The sequence below is a fragment of the Panthera uncia genome (genome assembly GCF_023721935.1).
Source record: "Panthera uncia isolate 11264 chromosome C1 unlocalized genomic scaffold, Puncia_PCG_1.0 HiC_scaffold_4, whole genome shotgun sequence".
NCBI lineage: Eukaryota > Metazoa > Chordata > Mammalia > Carnivora > Felidae > Panthera > Panthera uncia.
This window is the reverse complement of record NW_026057585.1, coordinates 77,340,113-77,363,894: the sequence shown is the minus strand read 5'-3', so window position 1 is coordinate 77,363,894 and position 23,782 is coordinate 77,340,113. Positions and strand designations below refer to the sequence as shown.

The following is a 23,782-nucleotide window of genomic DNA, read 5'->3' as shown; positions in this document are numbered from 1 at the left end:
CGGGACTGGGCCGGCGCCGGGCAGGGAGAGGGATCGCTGCCGGATCCGACAGCCACTGGGCGCCCGGCGACTCCGAGCCTCGCAGGCCACCAGCCGAGCCAGCCCCGACCTTCCCCGGAGCGCCCCCGCCTCCGAGTCTTGCCCGCCGGGCCGGGCCGGGCGTGATGCACCGTGGGACCCCTGTTCTGGCCGCTGGCCGCCGCCGCCGCCGCCGCTGAGACCCCCAAGACCCCCAGTGACGCCGCAGCCATGGAGAGCGGCTCACATGCAGAGCCGGGTGCGGGCGCACCCCCAGGTATGCCGGGATCCACGCACCGGAGAGATGGGGGGAGGTCGCGGGGCCTCAGGAAGGCCGAGGAGAAGGCCAACCCGCTGGGCGGAGACCCCTCCCCCGCCGCGCCCTCTGACCACTTGGAAGTTTAAAAATAAAGGCTGCAGCGGCGGCGGCTCGGGGCCACAGACGCATCCTCTGACAGCTGTCCCCTCCCCCACTCTGGGCGCTGGGACGCACTGGGCGGCGGGATCCGCGAGGACCCCGCGCCCGAGTTGCTGGAGAGACCCTTCTGCCCCGACCCAGTGCCACCTCGGTTTCTCCTCCTGCACCCCCTCCCGACCCACCCCAGGCCCTGATGATCCTTTTCAATTGAGCTGGGACGTCTATCCCCCACTTCATCCCAGGTGGGGAAGTGTGACCCCAGCCTGAATGTGTGTGTTGGGGGTCCAGATTCTCAGGCCTGGAGCCCTGCATACCGAAACTTAGGCCCTGGCGCCCCGCGACGCCCAGGCCCTGGCCCAGACCTCGCCCCCACCCCATCCCTCCAGCTGCCGCGCAAAGGGCCTGTTGCTGCTGCCGGCCGGGAGTGGAGGGGAGGGCAGGGGGAGGTCTCTAGCTGCGGCTGCCAAGTAACCCGCCGGATAAAGACGAGGGGGAGGGGGAGGCGGCATTGTTTGGGGCGAGGGCCGGAGCTGGGAGGTGGGCCGCCTCCTCTGCAGCCTGGCCTACTCCGGAGCCCACCCAGCCCGATTTGGGGAGGAAGGGGACAGAAGTAAATCTGCGTATCCGGCCACCCTCCTTCCTACCCTCTTTAGGCCTGAGTCTCTCTCGAGAATGAGGTGAAGGCTCAAGGCCGCACTCCCGGGACCTGCCACATCATTCCTCACTCAGCCTGAGGCTCTGGATGCCTACCCCCGCCCCCCTACACACACTCCAGGCCCCAGACCATCAAAGCTACCCTCCCCTCCCCTCACCCCACCAACCACCAGTGCCCTGGACTTCTGCAAATCCCATTCGGATCTGGGAGCAGCTGATGAGGGGGTGGGGACAGGTTTCTGGTTGGGCCTGGTGTCGGAGGGAGGGATTTCTTTTTCTCTTTCTTCCTGGAAGGGGAGGGAAGAACATGATTACTGAGGACCCAAGTTCCGTTCCCACTGACTCAGGGGGGAGGCGGCCCCAACCTCACACCTCCATAGAGTCCTAGAGCCTAATCCCTGCCACCTCCCTGACCCCTGTGGCATAGGCCCAGCATGAAACAGTGTCTGTGGGTGCGGAGAGCCCAAGAGGAGGCGGCACAGCTTGGCTGTGGGTGGGCTCCTCCCCATGCCAGCGTGGGTGCTTCCAGGGGACCGTGTGGGTGTGGGAGCTGGAAGGCGCAGGTGGGGGAGGGGGCTATCAGACTGTTGTGGTCTAGGAGGTTTGTAGCCTGTACTGGAACAGTGGCACTTGGGTCAGTCTTGTCTCTCCTGAGCCTGAGAGGGGACACCCAGGGAGTCCTAGACTGGATCCATTTCATCTGCTTATTGGCTGTCTGAATCAGAGGGGCGCAGGCACTGATGTGTACATTGGGGCCTGAATGGGCCTGATTACTGGGCTGCAGATGAGGGCCTGAGTGAGAGTCTAGTTTAGAATTAGGGCACTTGGGTGGGATGCCAGGACTGAATATGAGGGCATGGAGGGGGACATGCTTGGCTATACCGCCGGGCCTGAGGGGGCCTGCATGCAGGGTCCTGGGTTGGGAAGACTCTTCTATACACAGGACCTAGACAGAGTTACAGGAGAACCTAGATCAGGCTGGTGGCTGATCCCTACACACAGAGAAGGTGAAGGTGACAGGAACCCCCTATAAGCCAAGGGCACTAAAGGTGGTGCCCGTGGCACGTACCCTGTCAAGTTTGAGGCATGGGGCTGCGACACTGAATGCACATGGCACGATCCCAGCCATCTTTGAGTGCCCTTTGCACCCTGAGCATTACTAGGAGGCAACATGGAGTAGGGGACAGGTGCGGACTGGAGCAAGTGACTTGCCTCCTCCAGCCACAGTTTATGCCCCTGGAAAATGGAGGTCATGTTATCAAACCTTGTGGGGTTAATGTGAGGGTTAGAGATGATGTACTAAAGGAAACTGGCACAGAGACGCCCGCAATACAGTATTATTACCATTATTGTGGTTATGCTCATCAGAACTGGTGCCAACAGGGAGGTACAAAATATGGGGGAGGTGAGGACAGGAATTGGGAGCTGGTTTGCTTAAGAATGTAGACTCTGGAATCAAACAGTTTAAGTTTCCCCTTCATTACTTACTGCTGTGCGGCCTCAGGTAAGTTGCTTAACCCGAGTCTTAAATTTTCCCATCTATAAAATGAGAATAGTGCCAGAAATTATCTCATGGAGATATTGGGATCATTAAATCAGATGAACACATGACACACTTAGCCCTGGCACATAGTTAGTGCTCAGTAAACTCTAACTATTTGTTTCTTTTGTTTATTGTCTTTAATTCCTTTGGAGGCCTGAGGAGGAGGTGTGATTAATTAGAATTTCAGGAGGTCAGTATGAGACAGAGGGCCAGGGAGAGGGGAGTTCTAGATACACATGAGCCAGGGTGTATCAGGGGGACAGAGGGGCCCCTGTGCTTGAGGTAGGGCAGTGGAAGCAGGAGAGAGACCCAGGAGGTGCGTGCAGACAGTCATCCAGCACAACATAGTGATGCCTGCCATGTGCTGGCTATGCAGATGGCAGAGAAGTGAATCAGACAGAGTCACTAGCCTCTGGGAGCTCCTGACCCAGTGACGGAAGGCGATGTGTTCACTGTAGGGGAACCCAGGTATAAGGGTGATACAATGGTCAGTGGGCTCTACTTGTGGAAGGCTTCACAGAGGAGGAGGCATTTGAAGTGGACCTAAAAGGATGAGTAGAAGTTAGCGAGACTGACACAACGAGCTGTCTCTACATATAGCAGCCAGCCTAGCTGGTGCCTCTCACTGACAGCTTCGTCCCTGCTTAGGCCACTGGGCCCAGTAAATGAGGCCTCTAATGAGCCCCTAATGTGCAGTCACGCATATGCAAACGAGGAGGAAGGGGCATCAGGCCAGTTTACTCCCCCTTTCCCTCAGGATGGGCATCAGCTGTTGGTGGGGCAGGGCCGAGGGAGGGGGAATGAGCTGAAAGCAGGGCCCCGACTGGAGTGGCGGCACTTGAGAGTGGCCAGGGCAGGTCTCGGGTCTACCAAGGCTGGAAGTTAGGCCGCAAGCAGCAGGAAGCCATGTCCTTGGTTCCCCACTGGGCCTTGGGACAAGTGAGGGAGCCAAGGAGCCAGGCCCAGATAATGCAGCTTTGTTGGCTGTGGTAGCGCTGCCTGGCACCCCGGGGCACAGCCTTCAGCATCTCCTCCACCACCCCTCAGCTGCAGCTCTGCCCTGAGGGGAGCAGAGAGCATGGTAGGGGGTACATAGCATGGTATTGCTACCTCCATCAGTGCTCCTCACCAATAGGAGGAGATTCAGGCTCTTACGAGGGATAAGTCCAACTTATCTCCAGCCTCCTATTTATTAAGGGCCTTCTCTGTGCCAGGCATGATGCTTAGCCTGTCATGTGCGTTGTCTCATTTGATCCTCAAAACAATCCTTGAGTAGGGCCTAATGTTATCCTCCTTTTACAGATGAGGATCAGAGAGGAAAGTCACTTGCCTAAAGTCTCACAGCTAGGAACTGACAGAGGCAGGATTTGAACCCAGGTCCATCTGGCTCTAAAGCCTCTGCACCAAACCTCAAGACTGAACTACTGTGGCTGAGCCAGCCAGTGATAGAGTCTGACATGCTTCCCTTGCATGACTGATCTTGGCATCTTGGCATCTTGGTCTTAGGGACCCCATGATCCATTCTCTGGCAGGCATAGTAGAGCCAGCAGAGCCCTGGGTCCCCTGTGCATCTTGCCCGGTTGGAGTCTGAGTAAGTCAGCTCAGAAGGAGGCCCTGGACCCAGGCAGTAGGGACAGTGCAGCCAGCAGGCCATCCCCAGGCCCCTGCCCTGAGCATGTAGGCCCCAGCCCGGGCAGCCCTGCTGAGGCTGAGGGAGGACCCGTGGTGGGGCCTGAGCTGCGGGATGGGGTCATTTCCTGCCGCCTAAAATAACAGGAAGTGGGTGCTCCTGATTGGAGGCTGGGAACAATGGCCGCCAACCAGGCCAGAGAGCTCCTTCAGATCTGCGGTCTCAGTTGTGATCCCGGCTTTATCATCCACAGAGGCCCGAGGCCTGGCCCCAGTGCCCTGCCGCTAAGGGCCTGTGGCCCAGGTCCTGAGGACTGCTGGAGCAGGCTGCCCCGCTCTCTGAGCTGGCTCAGCTCTACACTGGCCGGGAGTAATGCTGCCCCCTAAGGGTCCCCTCTGTCCCAGCCCGGCAATAAGGCATATCGCAGAGTCTGTCCTTCCTGCCTTCCCCTGCCCCACCCTCCAGATCAGATCTTTCCAGGAGGGGAAACCCAGGAGGCTGTACCCCTTTGAGTGAAGGTACAGACTGTCATGCCGATTCGGGCCCAAATCCCAGCTTTGCTACTCACCAGCTGTGTGATTTAAGCAAGTGTCTTAATCTCTCTGAATCTATTTCTTCATTTGTCAAATGGGGTAATAACATCTGCTTCATAGGATTGTGGGTAAAGAAGAAAGGGACTGATGCGTTTAAAGTGTTTAACTGTGCCTGACACAGCATTAGCTATTGCTGGTGTTAACAGGACTTTCCCCTGGCCTGGGTAAAGGAGTGCCCAGAAGGGGCAGGGCAGAAGCGACCTGGAATGGGGCTGTATACGTGTGCCGGGAACATTGTGTCTCTGAGTGCTGTGTGGGTCTCTGAGGCTTCATCTGTGCCTCAGAGGGATGCCTGGCTCCGTGTGTGTGTCTGTGTGTATCTGTGTGTCTGTCGAGTTCCAAATCCCACTAAGTCTGACTCCTGTGTATATAGGAGGGAGAGAGAGAAGGGAGAAAAGAATTTGTTCTGTCTCTCACCATTGTTCAGGCTCCGTTCACTTTGTCTGAGTCTCTCTCTCTCTCTCTCTCTCTCTCTCTCTGTGGTATGTATTCTGTCTCTATGGGTCTTTGCCCCTCGGTTGGCCTTGCCATCTTCATTTGTCTGCCACCCGAGGAGCTGCTGTGAGAGCCGGAAGGCTCTGGCTACAGGTGCCCATCTCTGTCTTGCTTCCTCTCTCTGCCTCCCCATGCTCCCCACCCAGGGGTGCTGTCCATGCACCCCCCTCTGCTAGCTCTCCTCTGGGCACTCCTTTGCTCTGACCCCTGGAGGAAGGCCACTCTCCCCCCATCTCCTGCCCAGGTGCCTCACTTCCTGTCTCCTGGTGGCCAGCCTGGGCAGGAGCCTGCCTTATCCTGCATTCCTGCCCTCTGAGCTCAGTGCCTACCTGCCGCACCTGCACCCTTCGCCATCTTGGGGGGAACCTCCCTGGGGGAACCACCGAATCACTTCCTTCTTCAGAGAACAGGCAAGGTGATGTGACGCCTACCAGAAACACTGTGACATAAGGGTTCTGTCATCAGATAGCCTTGGATTCAAATCCTACCTCTGATGCTGACATGAGTAATTCACTGAACTTGTCTGAGTAAGTTTTCTCACCTGTGAAAGGGGGGCCATCCATAGAACTTTCCTTTTAGAGCTGTCATAAGGATGAAATGAGATGAGGGAAAGTACCTGGCATACGGTAGAGCTTCAGTACCTTAGCTTGTTTCCCTTCCTGGGCTTAGTTGCCCGCAGGGCGCACACAGGGCTCCGGTATGAGCAGGACCTTTAGGGTTCAGAGAGGTGAGGCTTTGGAGCAGCTCGGGGTTTGACTCTGTGCTGGCTAGGTGGCTTTCCACAGTACCCCCATCCCGCCCATGCGTTTATCCATCCGTGTGTTCATTAAACAGACACAGAACCCCTGCTCTGTGCCGGCAGGTCCTATGTGAGGCCCTGGGCTGGAAGAAGGCATATGACCCAGTCCCTTCTCTCCATGATCTCCCACGCTGGCAGGGACAGGGGCAGCAGGCAAACAGAAGAACCAGACTGAGTTATCAGTGTTGTGAGAGGAATATTTGGCCCAGCAGCAGTTGTTGGTATGGAAGGAGGGAAGGACCAGAGGAAAGGGACTGCCAGCTCCCAGAGGGTGGAGATGGGGCGTAAGCAGGCACTCTGAGACATGTGACACACCCTCTGAGAGACTTGGCCCGGATCTTTCTGCAGACCCCACACGCGGTCCCTCTTGGGGCTCTTGAGAAGATAAGACTTTCTGTGACCCTGTGATCAGCTCCTACACCTTTGCCCTGCTGGTGCTCTTTGTGCCAAGAAATAAATACAAACTATCTGTCTCTTATCCAGTTCTTAGCAAATACTTCTAGTAGATATCAGCAAAGCAAAATAAAACTAACAGTAACTAAAACCTCACAATTTGACCCAGGCCAAAAATAAAGTGCGATGGCCGAAGGATCACATTTGATGAGTGAAAGTGGCAATAATCAGAAATTGGTTTAACCATACCAAATAATTTATTTGGCTTACTATGATTTGTTCTGGGTAACCCTGTCCCAGTGGCATTTCGTCAGTGTTGGCATACTTCTGAGGAAAATATTTGTATTTCGGGTCAATAGTCCACCAGGTCAAAAGAAGAGATCCAAACGTCCTGTTTGCCTCTCGAGAAGTCTTTCTTAAAAATTTTTTTAATGCTTATTTATTTTCGAGAGAGAAACAGAGAGACAGAGCACGAGAGGGGCAGAAGGAGAGGGAGACACAGAATCCGAAGCAGCTCCAGGCTCTGAGCTGTCAGCACAGAGCCTGACGTGGGGCTCGAACTCAGGAACCATGAGATCATGACCTGAGCTGAAGTCAGACGCTTAACCGACTGAGCCACCCAGGCGCCCCTCTTGAGAAGTCTTTCTTGTTGAGCTGCTGGAGTCAAACACTCATTATTATTATTTTTAACTTCTACCTGAGTGCCTCATCCAGGAAACTGCCCAAATGCAACTGAGATGGTGTTGTTTTGCTTCCCTTCAAGTGTTTATCCCTTTGCAATAAATTGCCACGTGGATTTACTCCTTTTCTGTTTGTTTTTGTTTCTTGTTTTTTTTGTTTTGTTTTGTTTTTTGTTATTGTTGTTTTGGCTCCTGAACAGGTACTCCTTTATTTATTTATTTATTTTTAATTATTGGCCTCCTTTTTTTTTTTTTTTGTTTAAATGTAGTTAATTTACTTTAAGTAATCTCTACACCAAACGTGGAGCCCAAACTCACAACCCTGAGATTAGGAGTTGCATGCTCTTCTGACTGAGCCAGCCAGGCGCCCTGGATTTACTCTTTATTAGAGTAAAAATCTCCTTCTCTTGCACTGCGCTAGGCCAGGGTGGCTTTCTGGTATGGCATTTTATTCTCGTTCAGCAGCATCTCATGACTGTGTCTCCATGTACTTGGCACTCTGGTGGCTGCTACTGGTGCGGCAGTGAGCAAAACAGACATGGCCTAGCCCTTGTCGGGCTTCCTCCCAGTCTAAGGGGAGGCTGACAATAACAAGAGAGGCCCACAAAGAAGTTTGAAGTTGTATTAGTCACAGTGCTCCAAACAAGAGGCACACGAAGCCATGAAGGAATTTGTCCTGATCAGAGAAGCCAGGGAAGACTTCCCTGAGGAAATGGTGTCTGAGTTAAGATCTGGAGGCTAAATGAGGTTTAACCAAGAAAAGGGCAGGGGCTCCTGGGTCGCTTAGTCAGTTAAACGTGCAACTTCGGCTCAGATCATGATCTCATGGTTCGTGAGTTCGAGCCCCGTGTCAGGCTCTGTGCTGACAGCTCAGAGCCTGGAGCCTGTCTCCTTCCTCCCCTCCCCTCCCTGACTCATGCTCCATCTCTCTCTCTCTCTCTCTCAAAAATAAATAGGGGCGCCTGGGTGGCGCAGTCGGTTGAGCGTCCGACTTCGGCCAGGTCACGATCTCGCGGTCCGTGAGTTCGAGCCCCGCGTCAGGCTCTGGGCTGATGGCTCGGAGCCTGGAGTCTGTTTCCGATTCTGTGTCTCCCTCTCTCTCTGCCCCTCCCCCGTTCATGCTCTGTCTCTCTCTCTGTCCCAAAAATAAATAAAAAACGTTGAAAATAAATAAATAAATAAATAAATAAAACACTTAAAAAAATAAGTGTAGCAAGAGCATATGCAAAGTCCCTGTGGCAGGAGGGAGTATGAATGGTTACCAGAATCAGAAGGTGAGTATAGGAGGAGCACAGAAAGCAAGTCGGGAACAGGCAGAAGAGATTTAAGAGGTACAGGAGATGGGGACAGGGACTTCAGACTATGCCAGACTTGTAGTTTGCACTCAAGAATTCTGTTTTTATCTTTAGAGCAATGAGAAGCCACTGGGAGGTTTCAGGTGTCTAAAAGTACCGTGATCAGGTTCACATTTGGAAACAATTACTCTGGCTGCTCAGTAGAGAGCAGAGTGAAAACGGGTGGTGGGGAGAGCAGTGGGAAGACGTTGTAGTCATCCAGGTAAGAGAGATGCTGATATCAGCCAAGGTGGAGTCTGTTGATTATTTCATTCAACAGATAGTTGTGGAGCACCTATGTGCCAGCCCTGTTGGTCTTAGGGTTACAACAGCTAACAAAACAGACACACATGTGTGCCTTCATGGAGGTTATCTTCTAGAGATGGGAGACAGTGTTACAATGGTGTTAATACTTGAGAGAAAAATAGTGTTGGAAAGAAAACGTACCATTGGAGAGGGGAAGGAGACTTCTATTGCAGTTTGTAATTTTAAATAGGGTCAGGGAGGGTGTAAGTGAGAAGTGACATTGAAGTAAGGGCATGAAGGAGAGGAGGGAGTGAGACACGCTGAATCTGGGCGCAGAGAATTCTCAGCAGAGAGCAACAGCAAGTGCATAGCCCTGCAGCAGGGGAATGCCTGGAACAGTGGCTGGAAGAGCCCGATGCAGACCTCAAACTCAGGAACCCACAAGATCGCGACCTGAGCTGAAGTCAGACGCTTAACTAACTGAGCCACCCAGGCGCCCCTGATCTAACTTATTTTTAAACGGAATCACTCTGCTGCTGTGTTGAGAAAAGTTGAAAGGGGAACAAAGAATGGCAGTAGGGAGTCCTTATTTAATTTTATTTTTAAGATTTTATTTTTTAGGGGCGCCTGGGTGGCTCAGTCAGTTGGACGTCCGACTTCGGCTCAGGTCATGATCTCGTGGTCCGTGAGTTCGAGCCTCGTGTCTGGCTCTGTGCTGACAGCTCAGAGCCTGGAGCCTGTTTCAGATTCTGTGTCTCCCTCTCTCTCTGACCTTCCCCCATTCATGCTCTGTCTCTCTCTGTCTCAAAAATGAATAAACGTTAAAAAAAATTTTTTTTTAAAGATTTTGTTTTTTAAATCAATCTCTCCACCCAACATGGGGCTTGAACTTACAACCCTGAGATCAACTTGCAAGCCCTGCCACTGAGCCAGACAGGCACCCCAGCAGGGAGTCTTTATAGGGGATGACAGTGGCTGAACCAAGATGATAGAAGTGGAGATGGTGAGAAGTGATTGGATTCAGAACATACTTTGCACACAGAGCCAGAAAGATTTACTGAGAGATTAGATGTGGGATGTGAGATAAGAAAAGACTCTACAATGACTCCCAAGATTTTTGGCCTGAGGACGGGGTTGCCCTTGGTTGAGATGGGGAAAACAGGGAGGAGCAGGGCTCTGGGAGGAAGATAGGGAGCTCAGGTGGGAATGTGTTAAAGCCGAGGTGTCTGTAAGACATGCAGGGGTGTCAAATAGGGAGTTGTATGAGCGAAACTGGAACTCAAGGGAGAGGTCTGGGCTGGAGATACAAACTCGGTTGTCATCAGCAGAGCAATGGTATTTAAAGCCATGAGTCTGGATGAGGTCACCAAGGGAGTACATGCAGATGGAAAAGAGATGAACTCCTCCACTGAGCCCCGGGGCACCGGGCGCTAAGAGGTTAGGCAATTAAAGACGGATCTGCAAAAGGGACTGAGGAGTCAATGGCTAGCAAGGTAGAAGGAACACCAGGAAAAGTGTGTTGTCTCCACAGCCCAGTCCAGAAAGTGTTCAAGGAGCAGCGAGGGATCATCTGTGTCAAATGCAGCCCACAGGTTAGCAAACCGGGGACTGAGAAACGGCTGCTGCTTTCACAGTGTGGAGGTCATTGGTGGCCTTGAGAAGAGCAGTGTCATGGAGCAGCAGGGGTAAAGGCCTGACCCAAGCAGACTCTTGTAGCAGAGATTTGGGAGAAGTGGACAGAGTCGTCTGGGCAGGTGCCGTTTCCTGAGCCCCTGCCAGGTGCCCGAGATGATGTACCCACTCGCTGTTGGAACCAACATCTCAGTGGGGAAACTGCAGCTCAGACAGGCTCAGGACTTGCCCCAGGTCCCACAGCAGAGCTGGGATTTCCCACCCAGGCCTATTTGACTCTGAAGCCTAAGATCTTTCTACTCCACTGCATCTGACACTTGAGGGTCGGTCCTCCCAGGCCTCATCCCTCCACCTCCTCCCAAGCTGCACCCGGCTACTCAGGACCTAGTTGGAGATTCACTGTCTTGCCTGGTGGGTGTGATTTGCCTAGGTGTAGACAAACATCCACCCACCAGTTTTCCTTGCAACACCCGTAGCACGCACAGATGCTAGAAGAATGACAGTAAACAGGCCTCACCCTCAGCCTTCAAGCTGAGTACTTCACACACCTAAGCTTTTTGGCTCCAGATGGCCCTGGGTTCAAATCCTGCCTCTGCCACACACTATTTTTCTTTTTTTTTTTTAATTTTATTTTTTCAATTTACATCCAAATTAGCATACAGTGCAACAACGATTTCAGGAGTAGATTCCTTAATACCCCTTACCCATTTAGCCCATCCCCCCTCCCCCACCCCTCTAGTAACCCTCTGTTTGTTCTCCATATTTGAGTCTCTTATGTTTGGTCCCCCTCCCTGTTTTTACATTATTTTTGCTTCCCTTCCCTTATGTTCATCTGTTTTGTCTCTTAAAGTCCTCATATGAGTGAAGTCATATGATTTTTGTCTTTCTCTGACTGACTAATTTCACCTAGCATAATACCCTCCAGTTCCATCCACATAGTTGCAAATGGCAAGATTTCATTCTTTTTGATTGCCAAGTGATACTCCATTGTATATATATACTACATCTTCTTTATCCATTCATTAATCCATTGATGGACATTTGGGCTCTTTCCATACTTTGGCTATTGTTGCTAGTGCTGCTATAAACATGGGGGTGCATGTGCCCCTTCGAAACAGCACACCTGTATCCCTTGGATAAATGCCTAGTAGTGAAATTGCTGGGTCATAGGGTAGTTCTATTTTTAATTTTTTGAGGAACCTCCATCCTGTTTTCCAGAGTGGCTGCACCAGCTTGCATTCCCATGCCACATGCTATTTCTATGACCCTGGGAAAATCACTTGGTGGGGTAAGCTTTGACTGTCTCATCTGTATAACGGGGGTAAGAATCTCTACCTCTCAGAGCTCATATAAGGATGCAGGATAGGAATGCAGAGGGCTAGCTTAGTCCCTGGGATGCAGTAAGCGCTGAGTGATAGCTGCTAATTTTCTTGCCCACTGGAGTTGGAAAGGAGTTTGTGGGTGGCTGGGAAGTAGACTAATAGTAGCCAGGCAGCCTTCCGAAGCTGGTGTGGGGAAAGCTGGGTGGGCCGTCACGGAGCCTAGAGGCTGGCAGACTTTTATGGGCCCTTAGGGACACAGGGCCTCTGCTGGGGCTCTCGCCTGAGCCTAGGAAGCTGCAAGGGAAGGAATGAGGGGAAAACTGTGATCCTCAGATTTGGTTGCATAACACATACTACTTCGTACTGCCTTAAACAGAGACAGGAGGCTGTGATTGCTGAGAGCACAGACGCTGGTGACAGGTGCCGGGTTCAAGTCCAGACTCCTTCACTTACCAGCTGAGTGACCTCAAATTGCTTTACTTTTTCCCATCCGTAAAAAAGATATTTATAGTGTCTCCTGCCTAAGTATTTTCAGTAAGGACTAAAACGAGTATCTGTAAACTGCTTTGAATATAGGAAGCTCTTAAAATATACGTAACTGTTAAAAGGTTATCGTTAGCACTAAAATCACAATCTTGCGAGGTAGGTACTATCCCCACAGGAACTGTGGCACAGAGAGGGTGTGTAACTAGCCCAAGGTCACACAGTTAATGGGGAAGCCAGAATTCACATTCAGATAGTCTGCCTTCAGAGCTCACATTCAGTCACTGGATACCTGTCTCCCTGGAAAAGGTACCCACAGTCCCAAACGTGACTCCTTGGGAGTGTCCTCTCCCTACACACACATTGTCACCCACAGGGATGGGGAGTTTGCCACCTCCTGAGAGGGCCAGATTTCCCAGAGGAGAGCACTTAGTCTGGTAGTTTGCTCTGGTAAGAGCGAAAAATGCTTCCTTAGACTCACCTTCCCGTGCTCCCTGCTCTCTAAGCCCAGGTTCAGTGGCTGTATCCCTTTGTTCCCTTCAGCGCTCAGAGGGTAGCAGCAGATGTCAACAGGACTTTTTGCAGAGCTTTATGTGACCCACAGGGAAAGGGCAGGAAGTGTTTGCTGGCACGTGAATCATGCCAGGTGCTTCATTGACATCCCTGCTAGCTTGGGCTCATTATCCCCATTTTACAGATAGGAAAACAGAGACTTAAAGAGGTTGAATGGCTTCCCCAAGGTTACCTGCTGGGGAAGCATGCCCTCCTTTCCTGTGTTGGGGTGGTAAAATCAGAATTGGGCCTTCATCTGACGGATTCCAAAACCTGTCTCTCAACTCTCCATAACATGCATGTGCTCACATGTGTGCATATTCACGTACATACCAAATCATGTGGCTTCCTTACTTGGCACTGTGCTGTCTTTTACAGGGATCTTGAAATATTATTGTCTCAATAAAATTTTTATTTTAATGTTAATTTATTTTTGAAAGAAAGAAACACACACAGCATGAGCAGGGGAGGGGCAGAGATAGAGAGAGAGAGACACAGAATCCAAAGTAGGCTCCAGGCTCTGAGCTGTCAGCATCAGCATAGGACCCGAAGCGGAGCTCAAACTCACGGATTGCAAGATCATGACCTGAGCTGAAGTCAGACGCTCAACTGACTGAGCCGCCCTGAAATATTATTATCTTAAAAGAAGAAATCTACGTGTGTTTGGGAAAGGAAAAAAAGATTACAAAGTGAAAGTAGCTGGTTGCCCCGCCCCCACATTGGGGCTTTAGCAACATGGCCTCCCACTTGTGCCCAGACTCATGGCCTTCCTCTTGGCCAGTCCCCTGTGCCCAGCACTGGCACTTCTGTGTACCAGGCCTTGGGTTGGGCACCGTGACCCCGAAGTGAAGCAGAAAGAGGCGGGAGGCAGATGTGACCATTTGGTGCACCAAGTGCTACCAACTTTCTCTTGGTTTTTCCAGTACACCCTGCTCCCTCCTGCTCCTTTGCAAATACTCTTTTCTTTGCCAGAACCCTCTCCCCTTTGCTTTGCCAACTCCAGGTCACCCTTTAGCTCTTGGCTTGGTTGTTACTTCTTCAGGAAGCCCCCTAAATGCAGGTTAACCATCTCTGCTGGGTTACCCTCCGACATAGTACTTACTTATTCTATGCTGTGATTGCCTAGCTCTTTATCTGTCTACCTGCTAGAAGGTAGGTTCCACGGAGGCAGGGACCATGGCTGTTTTCTCAGCACGATATCATTAGTATCTGGACCAGGGCCTGGTACACAGAAGGAACTCAATAAACATGTTGCGTGAATGAATGAAGGAGTCACTTGGATGAGGGAGAGAGCTCCGTGTTGGACTGAGGGCACGGCTGTGCTATCTCACTCTCTCTCTTCTCTTGTGTTGGTCTTCCAGCTGTGGCAGCCAGGACCCCCCCAGAGCCAAGACCTTCTCCTGAAGGTGACCCCTCCCCACCGCCGCCACCACCACCGATGTCCACCCTGGTCCCTGACACTCCCCCAGACACCCCACCTGCCATGAAGAATGCCGCTAGCTCTAAGCAGCTCCCACTGGAACCAGAGAGCCCCACAGGGCCAGTGGGGCCTAGGTCAGCCCCCCAGCAGGAAGAATCCCCTTTCTCAGAAGGGAAGAGCAGGGCACCCACCCCACCAGCCACAGGCCCCCGGGATTCCAGACCTCCTCGAAGGAGCAGCCAGCCATCCCCGACGGCGGTGCAAGCCTCTGACAGCCCTCCCACCAAGCAAGGTATGTATGATGTGCCCAGTCCTGGGCCCAACTCCTTGGCTCAGGCTTCCGGGCACGGATGATGCCACTGGACGGAATCTCCTGGGCCCAGGAGGAGATGGGGAACAAGATGGGGATGAGGCCTGGGGGAGGGCCCTGAGGCTGACTCCCCATTTGGGGGGAGCCTCTGACCTAAGTCTGTTCTCATTCCCTTGTCTAAGATGTAAAGAAGGCAGGAGAGAGACACAAGCTGGCAAAGGAGCGGCGAGAAGAACGAGCCAAGTACCTGGGTGAGTGTTGGGGAAGCGTCATCATCCCCACTATCCTCGCCATCAGCCTCTTATCCACAGCACTAACACTTCTGAATGCTTCATTACGTGCACTGTGCCAAGAGCAGTACGTGCATTATCTCATTATCTCAATGGGTCTCTCGACCCTTCCTGAGGATGGGAAAACAGAGGCTCAGAGAGGTGAAATCATTTTCCTCAGCTGCACAACTAGAGAATACCTGATATTCAGACCCAGAAGCCTGACCTCACCCTCAATCCCGTGCTCTTTTTTTTTTTTTTTAATTTATTCATTTTGAGAGGTGGGGGAAGGGGCAGAGAGAGAGGGAGAGAAAGAATCCGAAGGAGGCTCCATGTGGTAGGCATAGAGCCCTACATGGGGCTTGATCTCACGACTGTGTGTGACCTGAGCTGGAATTAAGAGTCGGAAGCTTAGGGGCGCCTGGGTGGCTCAGTCCGTTGGGCAACCGACTTCGGCTCAGGTCATGATCTCGCGGTCCGTGAGTTCGAGCCCCACGTTGGACTCTGTGCTGACAGCTCAGGGCCTGGAGCCTGTTTCAGATTCTGTGTCTTCCTCTCTCTCTGACCTTCCCCCATTCATGCTCTCTCTCTGTCTCTAAAATGAATAAACGTTAAAAAAAAAAAAAAAAAGAGTTGGAAGCTTAACCAACCGAGCCACCCAGGCTGCCCTCAGTCCCGTGCTCTTAATCACAATTTATGAAAATCTGTCCAGCAGGCTCCAAAGTCAGACAGGCCCTAAGGAACTCATTTCTCCTTTAGCACTGAGAGACCATGAGGCCAATGGGGGAGAAAGAGACCTTCCATCAGGGAAATCTTGCTTCTGAGACCTGAGCCTGCCTTCAGAAAGCCCTTCAGTTTGGTGGGGGGGAGCCTGGGGGCAGAGGCATCTCCCCTCCCAAGCAGGCAGGAGAAAGACCCACCCGGGGACACAGTAACCGGGAGGGCCACCCAGTTGGAGGAGACAGGCTTGGCCTGACTGCAGCAGAACCTCTCACCCCCCCACCCTCCCCCCGCCGGGGCTCCTTTCCCACAGCGGCCAAGAAAGCAGTGTGGCTGGAGAAGGAGGAGAAGGCCAAGGCGTTGCGGGAGAAGCAGCTCCAGGAGCGCCGCCGGAGGCTGGAGGAGCAGAGGCTCAAAGCCGAGCAACGCCGCGCGGCCCTCGAGGAGCGGCAGCGGCAGAAGCTGGAGAAAAACAAGGTGCGTGCGTGCTGACTTCTGGCCGGGCACGCATGGCCTGTGTACACGTGTGTGTGTCCACACATCCGTGTTCATGCCTCTGTGTCATCCGTGCCCACACGGTAATGTCTGTGTTCGTATCTGCCGTCATGTCCCTGAGCGCACAATCTGGGCACCCGTGCGGCCGCAGACGCACTTGGTTCTGTGCATGCTGGGGTGGGCACCTGTAACCGTATGCTGTCAGTGCGAGTGTCTGTGTGTGTGTCCCGTGTGTGCATGTATGCAGAGGCGTGTCTATGTGAGTGTGCTGAGTTCCAGGACATGAGGAGCGCCCTGGCTTGTGCACTGGTGAGGAAAGGAAGGAAAAGGTGGCCCGGTCTTGCCAGGGGGCCCTCAGGCTAAAGGGAAAACATAGTCCCGAGGTCAGGACCCTCAGTGCCAGGGGGGACACGGCCCTCCCTGGGAGCCCCAGGGCAGGGGAAGTCCCACCCCATCCTCAGAGAAACAGCTCATACATCCAGGAAATGACTCAAGAACAGTGAAAAGCTCCCCAAGAACAAGTTGGAAGGGATCTGTTACAAATGGCCTTTAATCATAGCAAGCATTCAGTAACCTTGGTTACCTGCAATGAGTCAGGGAAAACTTCTTGGGTGGGGGAGGCTTTGTCACAGGCGAGAGAAGGGGCCTTTCTCCCAGGTATGATGGATGATTCTGAGCCCAGACCTCTCTCCTCTCCCCTCTCCCCACCAGGAGCGCTATGAAGCGGCCATCCAGAGGTCAGTGAAGAAGACATGGGCCGAAATCCGGCAGCAGCGCTGGTCCTGGGCAGGAGCCCTGCACCACAGCTCCCCAGGACATAAGACCAGTGAGTGGGCTGGAGGGCCTAGTGAGTGGGTGGGTGGGGCTGGGGCCTGACGAGTGGGGACAGGGACCAGCGTTGGTGCCGGGGGCTGGCAGCACCCTGCAGCAGGTATGCCTTGCTTCACACGACCTGTGTCTTCTCGAATGACCTTGTAAACCAAATTGTCCCTTCCCGAGGACTTCTGCTATCAAGTCAGAGGTGAATTCTCTTCATTTGGTTTGCTCTTCAAACCTCTGTCACTTTAGATTAGCCTTCTTTGCTCCCATTATTACTATCGGTTGATGATACAGAAAAGAACACTTTAATGCCTTGCAGACACTGGGTATTTAAGAAAACTACCACCCCCTTGTGTACCTGTCTTGGGAGGCAGATTTGTGTTTCTGAGTTTTCTTCATGTCGGGCCATCAGGATTGGGGTCTGATTCTTTGCTGGCATGTATGTACCACCGTGTTTGAATGTCTTTACGTAACAGCAGAGTTCAGTATTTCCAGCTGTGGACCTTCTGGTGTATGTGCTCATGGATATGTGTGTGTTGTATGTCAAAATATGCGTTTGTTTGTTTGCCTTGGTGTGTTTATGGCCTTGTGTACCTCAGTGAGGGCTCCCAAGTCAGACGGAACTGGGTTAGGATCCCAGCTCTGGCACTTGCGGTGTGACCTCTAACATCTCGATGTCACTTTCTTCGCCTGTAAGATGGGGATAACGATACTACTTGCCTCCGAGGTTGTAGGTAGATGTTTGGGAGGATCAAGTGAGGTAACATGTGTGTGGTGCCCAGCACAGTGCCTGGTACATGGTAAGCATCCAACAAACGTTAGCTGTTACGAATACCGTGATTCAGTTGCTTCGATGTGTTTGTGCCTGTGTGCATCTGGGTCCGACCCATTATCTGTCCGTGTTTGTGTTTCTGTATCTGTGCATGTCTGCACACACATGTGCATGTGGAAGTGTACCTTTCACTCTACACGCCCCTGCATGTCTTTGTCTTTGTGTGCCCGTACGAACGTGTGGATTTGTGCGAGTGACTGTGACTCGGGGTTCTTCTGTTTAGGAATGTCTGCATTTGTCCGGGTACGTGGGTGTGGTAGCCATAGCGCCTTGGCAGGGCAGTGCCAGCAAGCGCCGACACCGGGTGGCTGTGGGGGAGGGGTTGCAGCGCCCAGCCCCAGGGAATGGCTTCCTGGCCAGGAAGGCTATAGTTTCTCTAGTTCTGCTCCGTCCCCTTCCTCTGTTCCTTCTCCATTGGCTCCCCCAATCCAGGTTGTCTCTGGTCACCTATCCCCCATCCCCTCCTCCCAGAGCCAAGTCCGCCTTCTCCTCCCCTTCCTAGCCTGCCCACTCTTCCCTCTCCCACCCTGCCCGCGGAGCATCCTGCATGGAAGGCCTCAGTGCCCCCCCTGGCTCCTGTCCGGCCCGGCCCTAATGCCGTGTCTTTTCCCCTCCAGGTGGGAGCAGGTGCTCCGTGTCGGCAGTAAACCTGCCTAAACACGTGGACTCTATAATCAACAAGCGGCTCTCAAAGTCCTCTGCCACGCTCTGGAACTCCCCCAGTAGAAGTAAGAGAAGGCCCAGCCCTCCTCCCTCCAGAGCCCCTTGTAGCCCCCACCAAGCCTCTTCCAGAGCTCAGCAAGAACCCCAGATCCCAGGAGCCCTCACATACTCCAGGTCTCCATCCCCATTCTACCCCACCCAGGGCTCTGCACCCCTCAGGAGAGCCGGGTGTATGGGTCTGGACCCTGAGGACAGAGATGTGCTCTGCAGGGGAGGAGAACAGAGACAAAGAGCAGTGTCCCAGCAGACAGAAGGCCTGGCTGGGGCCTCAAGAGCAGGTGGAGGTGGGGGTGGGGGTGGTGTTGGGGGTAGGGGTGGAGAGTGGGAATGGGCAGGCAGCCTCATCTCCAACCACAGCCAGCTGGCCTAGGCCCGCCTTAGGCAGGTGGCCTTGCCCCCAAGTACCAGACTAGCCTGGGTGCTGTGTGTGCAGAGCGGGCCCCTTATTCTGGCTCTACCCTGGGGGGCCCAAACGACCCCGCCCTCTCTGCCTTCAGAGCCCTAGCCATGGCCTCAGCTGGCTCCAGAGTTGTGGGCAACTAGGGTGGCATGGCCCCTGTGTTCCTACCATGCCCTGGTGCTCACATGTGAAGGGGCCATGGTAGGAGTTATTTATAAGTTTCTCCAGCTTTTATTTGGTTGTTCTGTTGCCTAGCAACCAAATCAGCTGCTGTACCAACTCCACCTGACTGAGGCTTAAAAATAACCCAGCAGCTGAGGGGACAGAGCAGGGTGGCCCAGGCCAGCCAAGCCCCCTAGCAGCCTCTCTCTGGCATGGGACACCCCTCAGTCAGGAGCACAAGGACCCTCACTGTCCCCCATCCATGGAGCCATGCAACCCCAGGCCAGCCCTCTGATAACAGGAGGTGCAGGGTGCTACAGTGGGACGCAGGAGTGGGCAGGGTCTGTCACCTAGGGAAAGTGGTAGAGGGGGCCCTCAAGCCATGCAGGGCATTGCCCTGGGAAGCATCTTGTTGCCTGGGTCTGCAGTGAAGGTCAGGCCCCAGAGCAGACAAATGTGGCTCCACCGGACTGGGGTGAGGGTCCTGGGGAAGCCTCTCTGGGCCTAGCAGGGGGACGACGGCACCTGACGGTTCCCTGCGCTTCTGCCTCCCTGCTGCGACCCCCAGCGGTAACCCGCTTCTGGCATTCTCCCTCTAGATCGCAGCCTGCAGCTCAGCGCGTGGGAGAGCAGCATCGTGGACCGTCTGATGACACCCACCCTCTCCTTCCTGGCACGGAGTCGCAGTGCGGTCACACTGCCCCGCAACGGCCGGGATCAGGGTAGGGGCAGCGGCCCTGGGAGAGCCCCCACGAGGGGCGGGACAGGGGCCAGATTCGCTCGTGGGCCGCGCCCCGACCGCACTCATCCCTCTGCAGCCGTGCCCGTGTGCCCGCGCTCGGCCTCCGCCAGCCCCCTCACGCCGCCGAGCAGCGCCCCCCGAAGCGTGCACCGCTGCGCCCCAGCTGGGGAGCGCGGGGAGCGCCGCAAGCCCAGCGCCGGGGGCAGCCCGGCCCAGGTCCGCCGCCGGCCTGAAGCCTCGCCGGTGAGTGGGAGGCACACAGGGGTGGGGCAGGGAGCCGGCCAGGCCGGGGGGAGCGCGGCGCCTTCAACTTCTGGTCCCCGCTCTCCTTCCCCCTCCTTATCAGGTGCAGAAAAAGGAGAAGAAGGACAAGGAGCGGGAAAATGAAAAGGAGAAGAGTGCCCTGGCCCGAGAGCGCAGCCTCAAGAAGCGCCAGTCACTGCCTGCGTCTCCGCGCCCGCGCCTCTCTGCCAGCAACGCCGAGCTCAGGTGGGCACGCACAGTGGTGCTTGCACATCACCAGGCCATCCATCCATCCATCCATCCATCCACAAATATTTGTTGGGCACCCACTCCTAAAGTGAAAATGAAAGCTCTTTGAGGGCAGATTTGTTGTTTTGTACGAGTGTTTGGATGGCTGAAGTACAGTAGCACCTAGAACAGTGCCTGGCATTTGGTAAGCAGTCAACAAATACCTGCTGAATGCATGAACTGGACCCACCAGGTACTGTTCTGAGGGCTGAGGACACATTGATGAGCCAAACCAGGGCTGGTTCTTGCTCTTTTCAATCTTCCTGGCTATTGGTGAGACAGACAGTAATCAAAGACTCACAAATGAGGATGTGATCACGAACTGGGATATGCTCTAAAAGGAAATAATCTGGTTCTGTGAGAGCATATAAGGTGGGCAGGGCTGAGCCAGCCCAGTGGGGAGAGGGGGATACTTCCCTGAGGAAATGACATGCTCAGAGTGTGCGTAAGTGTGTGGCTGCTGTGCTCAGGGCCTAACTTTTCCTTTTCTCTCAGTCCCAAAGGCAAGGCTCGGCCATCCTCTCCCTCCACATCCTGGCACAGGCCTGCCTCCCCCTGCCCCAGCCCAGGGCCAGGCCACGCTCTGCCCCCCAAACCACCGTCCCCTCGGGGCACCACTGCATCACCCAAGGGGCGGGTTCGGAGGAAGGACGAGGCAAAGGAGAGCCTCAGTTCGGCAGGACCTGTGGACAAGAACCAGAACAAGGGCAAGACCAGTGATGAGAAGGAGCCAGCAGCCCCTGCCTCACCAGCTCCCTCACCTGTGCCCTCCCCCACCCCAGCCCAGCCCCAGAAGGAGCAGCCCACAGCCGACATCCCTGCAGGTGGGTTGCCAGGGAAGCCAACTTTGCCTGTGAGGCGGAGGTGGTCAGAGATATGGGCCCAGGGGTGCCTGGGGACTGGGTGTTGACAGACAGGCAGAGGAGGTTCTTGCCCTCAGCAGGTCTAGGCCCAGAACACAGGCCAGAGAGGAGAACCACACCACTCTGAGTTGATGGCAGAAGTTGGGTGGGTGGGTCTCCCTGAGGTCCAGGAAGCAGGGGCATGCAGTGGTGATGGAGGTGCCTGAGCTGGTATGTGCTGACTCCTGGTCCTGGATCCCACTCCAGATACTGCTGTCCTGACCTCACCCCCAGCCCCTGCTCCACCAGCGACCCCTAGCAAACCCATGGCGGGCACCACAGACCGAGAAGAGGCCACTCGACTCCTGGCTGAGAAGCGGCGCCAAGCACGGGAGCAGCGGGAGCGCGAGGAACAGGAGCGGAGGCTGCAAGCAGAAAGGGACAAGTGAGTCAACCCATGGGGACTGAAGGGGCCCTTATGGAGGCTGTGAAAGAAGCGCAGGACGGAACCCGAGTTTCCTCTGTCCCCCAGGCGCATGCGAGAAGAGCAGCTGGCGCGGGAGGCCGAGGCTCGGGCCGAGAGGGAGGCGGAGGCCCGGAGGCGGGAGGAGCAGGAGGCCCGAGAGAAGGCGCAAGCAGAGCAGGAGGAGCAGGAGCGGCTGCAGAAGCAGGTGCCCCCGCGGGCCGGCTGGCGGGCGGGCGGTGCGGGGCTGGGTGTGGGCGCCTCCTGGTGGCGGGCTGGGGGGCTGGCCCGGAGGGAAGGCTGGAGTCCAGCTGCTTAAAGCTCGCGGGAACCTTGGGCAGAAAGAAGAGGCTGAAGCTCGGTCCCGGGAAGAAGCGGAGCGGCAGCGTCTGGAGCGGGAAAAGCACTTCCAGCGGGAGGAGCAGGAGCGGCAAGAGCGCAAAAAGGTCTGCAGAGCCGTGAGGTGTGCTTATGTGGGCGGGGCCATGCTCTGTGCTGGGTTCTGGCTTCAGTTACTGGGATAGTGGAGGCTGGGGGAGTGGGACCTGCCTTGGGCTTGTAAAGGGTAGACCAAGAAGCAGGTGGGGTGAGTTCTGGTTCCTTGCCTGGAACGGACTGGTATGAGCTGGAAGGGCCCTGACAGGACGAGGGCCTGGCTGGTGGGAGGTTTAGGAATAGGGCAGCACTTGGGTCTAACTGATGTGGGGCGTCCCAACAGCGTCTGGAGGAGATAATGAAGAGGACTCGGAAGTCAGAAGCTGCTGAAACCAAGGTCAGGATTCCCCAAAGGCAGTGCTGGCAGCGGGGGGTGGGGGGGGGGTGGGTTTAGGAAAAGAGGTTGGGGGTGGGGCGCCCTCAGGGTCTGGGCCGGGAAAGCGAATTCAGCACCTCAGTCCCTTGGGGCCAGATATCCCTTGAGTCTGACTGCTCTTCCAATTCAAAGCAGAAGCTGGACAGAAAGGAGGCAAAAGCCAACAATTTCAGCCCAGGTAAATGCCCTGTTCCTCTCATCTCTGTCCCCTTGGTCACCCATCCTCAAACTTCCTGCTCTCCCCAGCCCCTAACTGATGGGCATTCCTTCCCTGTGATAGACCCTGTGAAAGCCGGGGAGGCTCGGCCCTCAGGGCTGCAGAAGGAGGCAGTGCAGAAAGAGGAGCTGGCCCCCCAGGAGCCTCAGTGGAGGTATCTGCTATGATCTGGATCCTGGGGGCCCTGGGCAGGGAGACAGGATGACACTGGGGCTGTGGGGTGCCCGAGTGGTCCTGGGGTGGGAGGTGCCTGAGTGTTGGCCCTGCATCCACAGCCTGCCGAGCAAAGAGTCACCAGGATCCCTGGTGAACGGCCTGCAGCCTCTCCCTGCACACCAGGAGAATGGCTTCTCCCCTAAGGGGCCCTCTGGGGACAAGAGCCTGGGCCGAACGCCAGAGGCACTCCTGCCCTTCGCTGAGGCAGAAGCTTTCCTCAAGAAAGCTGTGGTACAGCCCCCACAGGTCACAGGTAGGGATCCCTGACTTTTCTCCCAGCAGCCTTCCTCAGACTCTCCAGCCCTGCCCTTTCTTCCAGCTCTGCCCCAGGCCCTCTCACGCTCCTCCCTGAAGACCCCCAGACATCTGGGCTAGGAGGCCTGGTTTGCCTTGACTGTTTCCCCTCCTGCTTTTCCCTCAGAAGTCCTTTAAGGGGTTGCCTTGGATCCAGGCATAGCTATGAGGGCTCCTCTGCATCATCTACCAGGAAGTCTGGAAGAGAAAGAGACAGAACAAAGCCGGAAGTGGCCTGGGCCCCTTGGGGTGGGTCCTCTGTTATTTTTAATCTGCACCTTATAGACTGATGTCTCTTTGGCTGGAGCCAGGCCCTGCCCCTCAGTGCATTCGTGTGCTCGCACGTGCGGACACCCCCTTCCCATACACACACATACACTCACAGCCTCTCTGGCCACCTCCCTTGGGGAAGGGCCGCCTGTAGTATTTGCCTTGGTTTGGTGGGGTACAGTGGATGTGAATACTGTAAATAGCTTGTGCTCAGACTCCTCTGCGTGGAGGGGGCGGGTGCAGGAGGCAGACCCTCCCAAGACTCCCTGGGGTGATCTTCCTCTCTCTATTTAACTGTAACTGAGGGGGAACCCAGGGCTGGGGCTGGGGGGGCACCTTGGGCCACAGAATACTGGTTGCTTTAGGGGTACCCGTGCCCCCTGCCCTCGCCTGGAATCAGTGTTATTGCATCTGATCAAACTTCTCCAGAAATAAAGTGAGAATAATTCTGCCA

General features: G+C 54.7%; 1 protein-coding gene across 4 annotated transcripts; it reads left to right on the top strand.

Annotated features, from left to right (window-relative positions):
* On the top strand, window positions 1-23,782 carry MAP7D1 (MAP7 domain containing 1). 4 transcript variants are annotated; one of them, XM_049617509.1, is made up of 18 exons: window positions 3-295; window positions 14,154-14,504; window positions 14,705-14,773; window positions 15,825-15,988; window positions 16,718-16,832; window positions 18,275-18,385; window positions 19,542-19,664; window positions 19,761-19,927; window positions 20,031-20,173; window positions 20,711-21,039; window positions 21,325-21,502; window positions 21,590-21,728; window positions 21,862-21,966; window positions 22,239-22,292; window positions 22,467-22,509; window positions 22,612-22,702; window positions 22,824-23,017; window positions 23,186-23,782. In XM_049617509.1, exons 1-18 carry the CDS (start codon window positions 250-252, stop codon window positions 23,194-23,196), a joined length of 2,433 nt encoding a protein of 810 aa, XP_049473466.1. In that variant the 5' UTR covers window positions 3-249; the 3' UTR covers window positions 23,197-23,782. The 4 variants fall into 4 exon arrangements, with proteins under 4 accessions (XP_049473465.1, XP_049473464.1, XP_049473467.1 ...); XM_049617508.1 differs by having other exon boundaries at window positions 1-295; window positions 19,542-19,927; window positions 21,352-21,502; XM_049617507.1 differs by having other exon boundaries at window positions 2-295; window positions 19,542-19,927.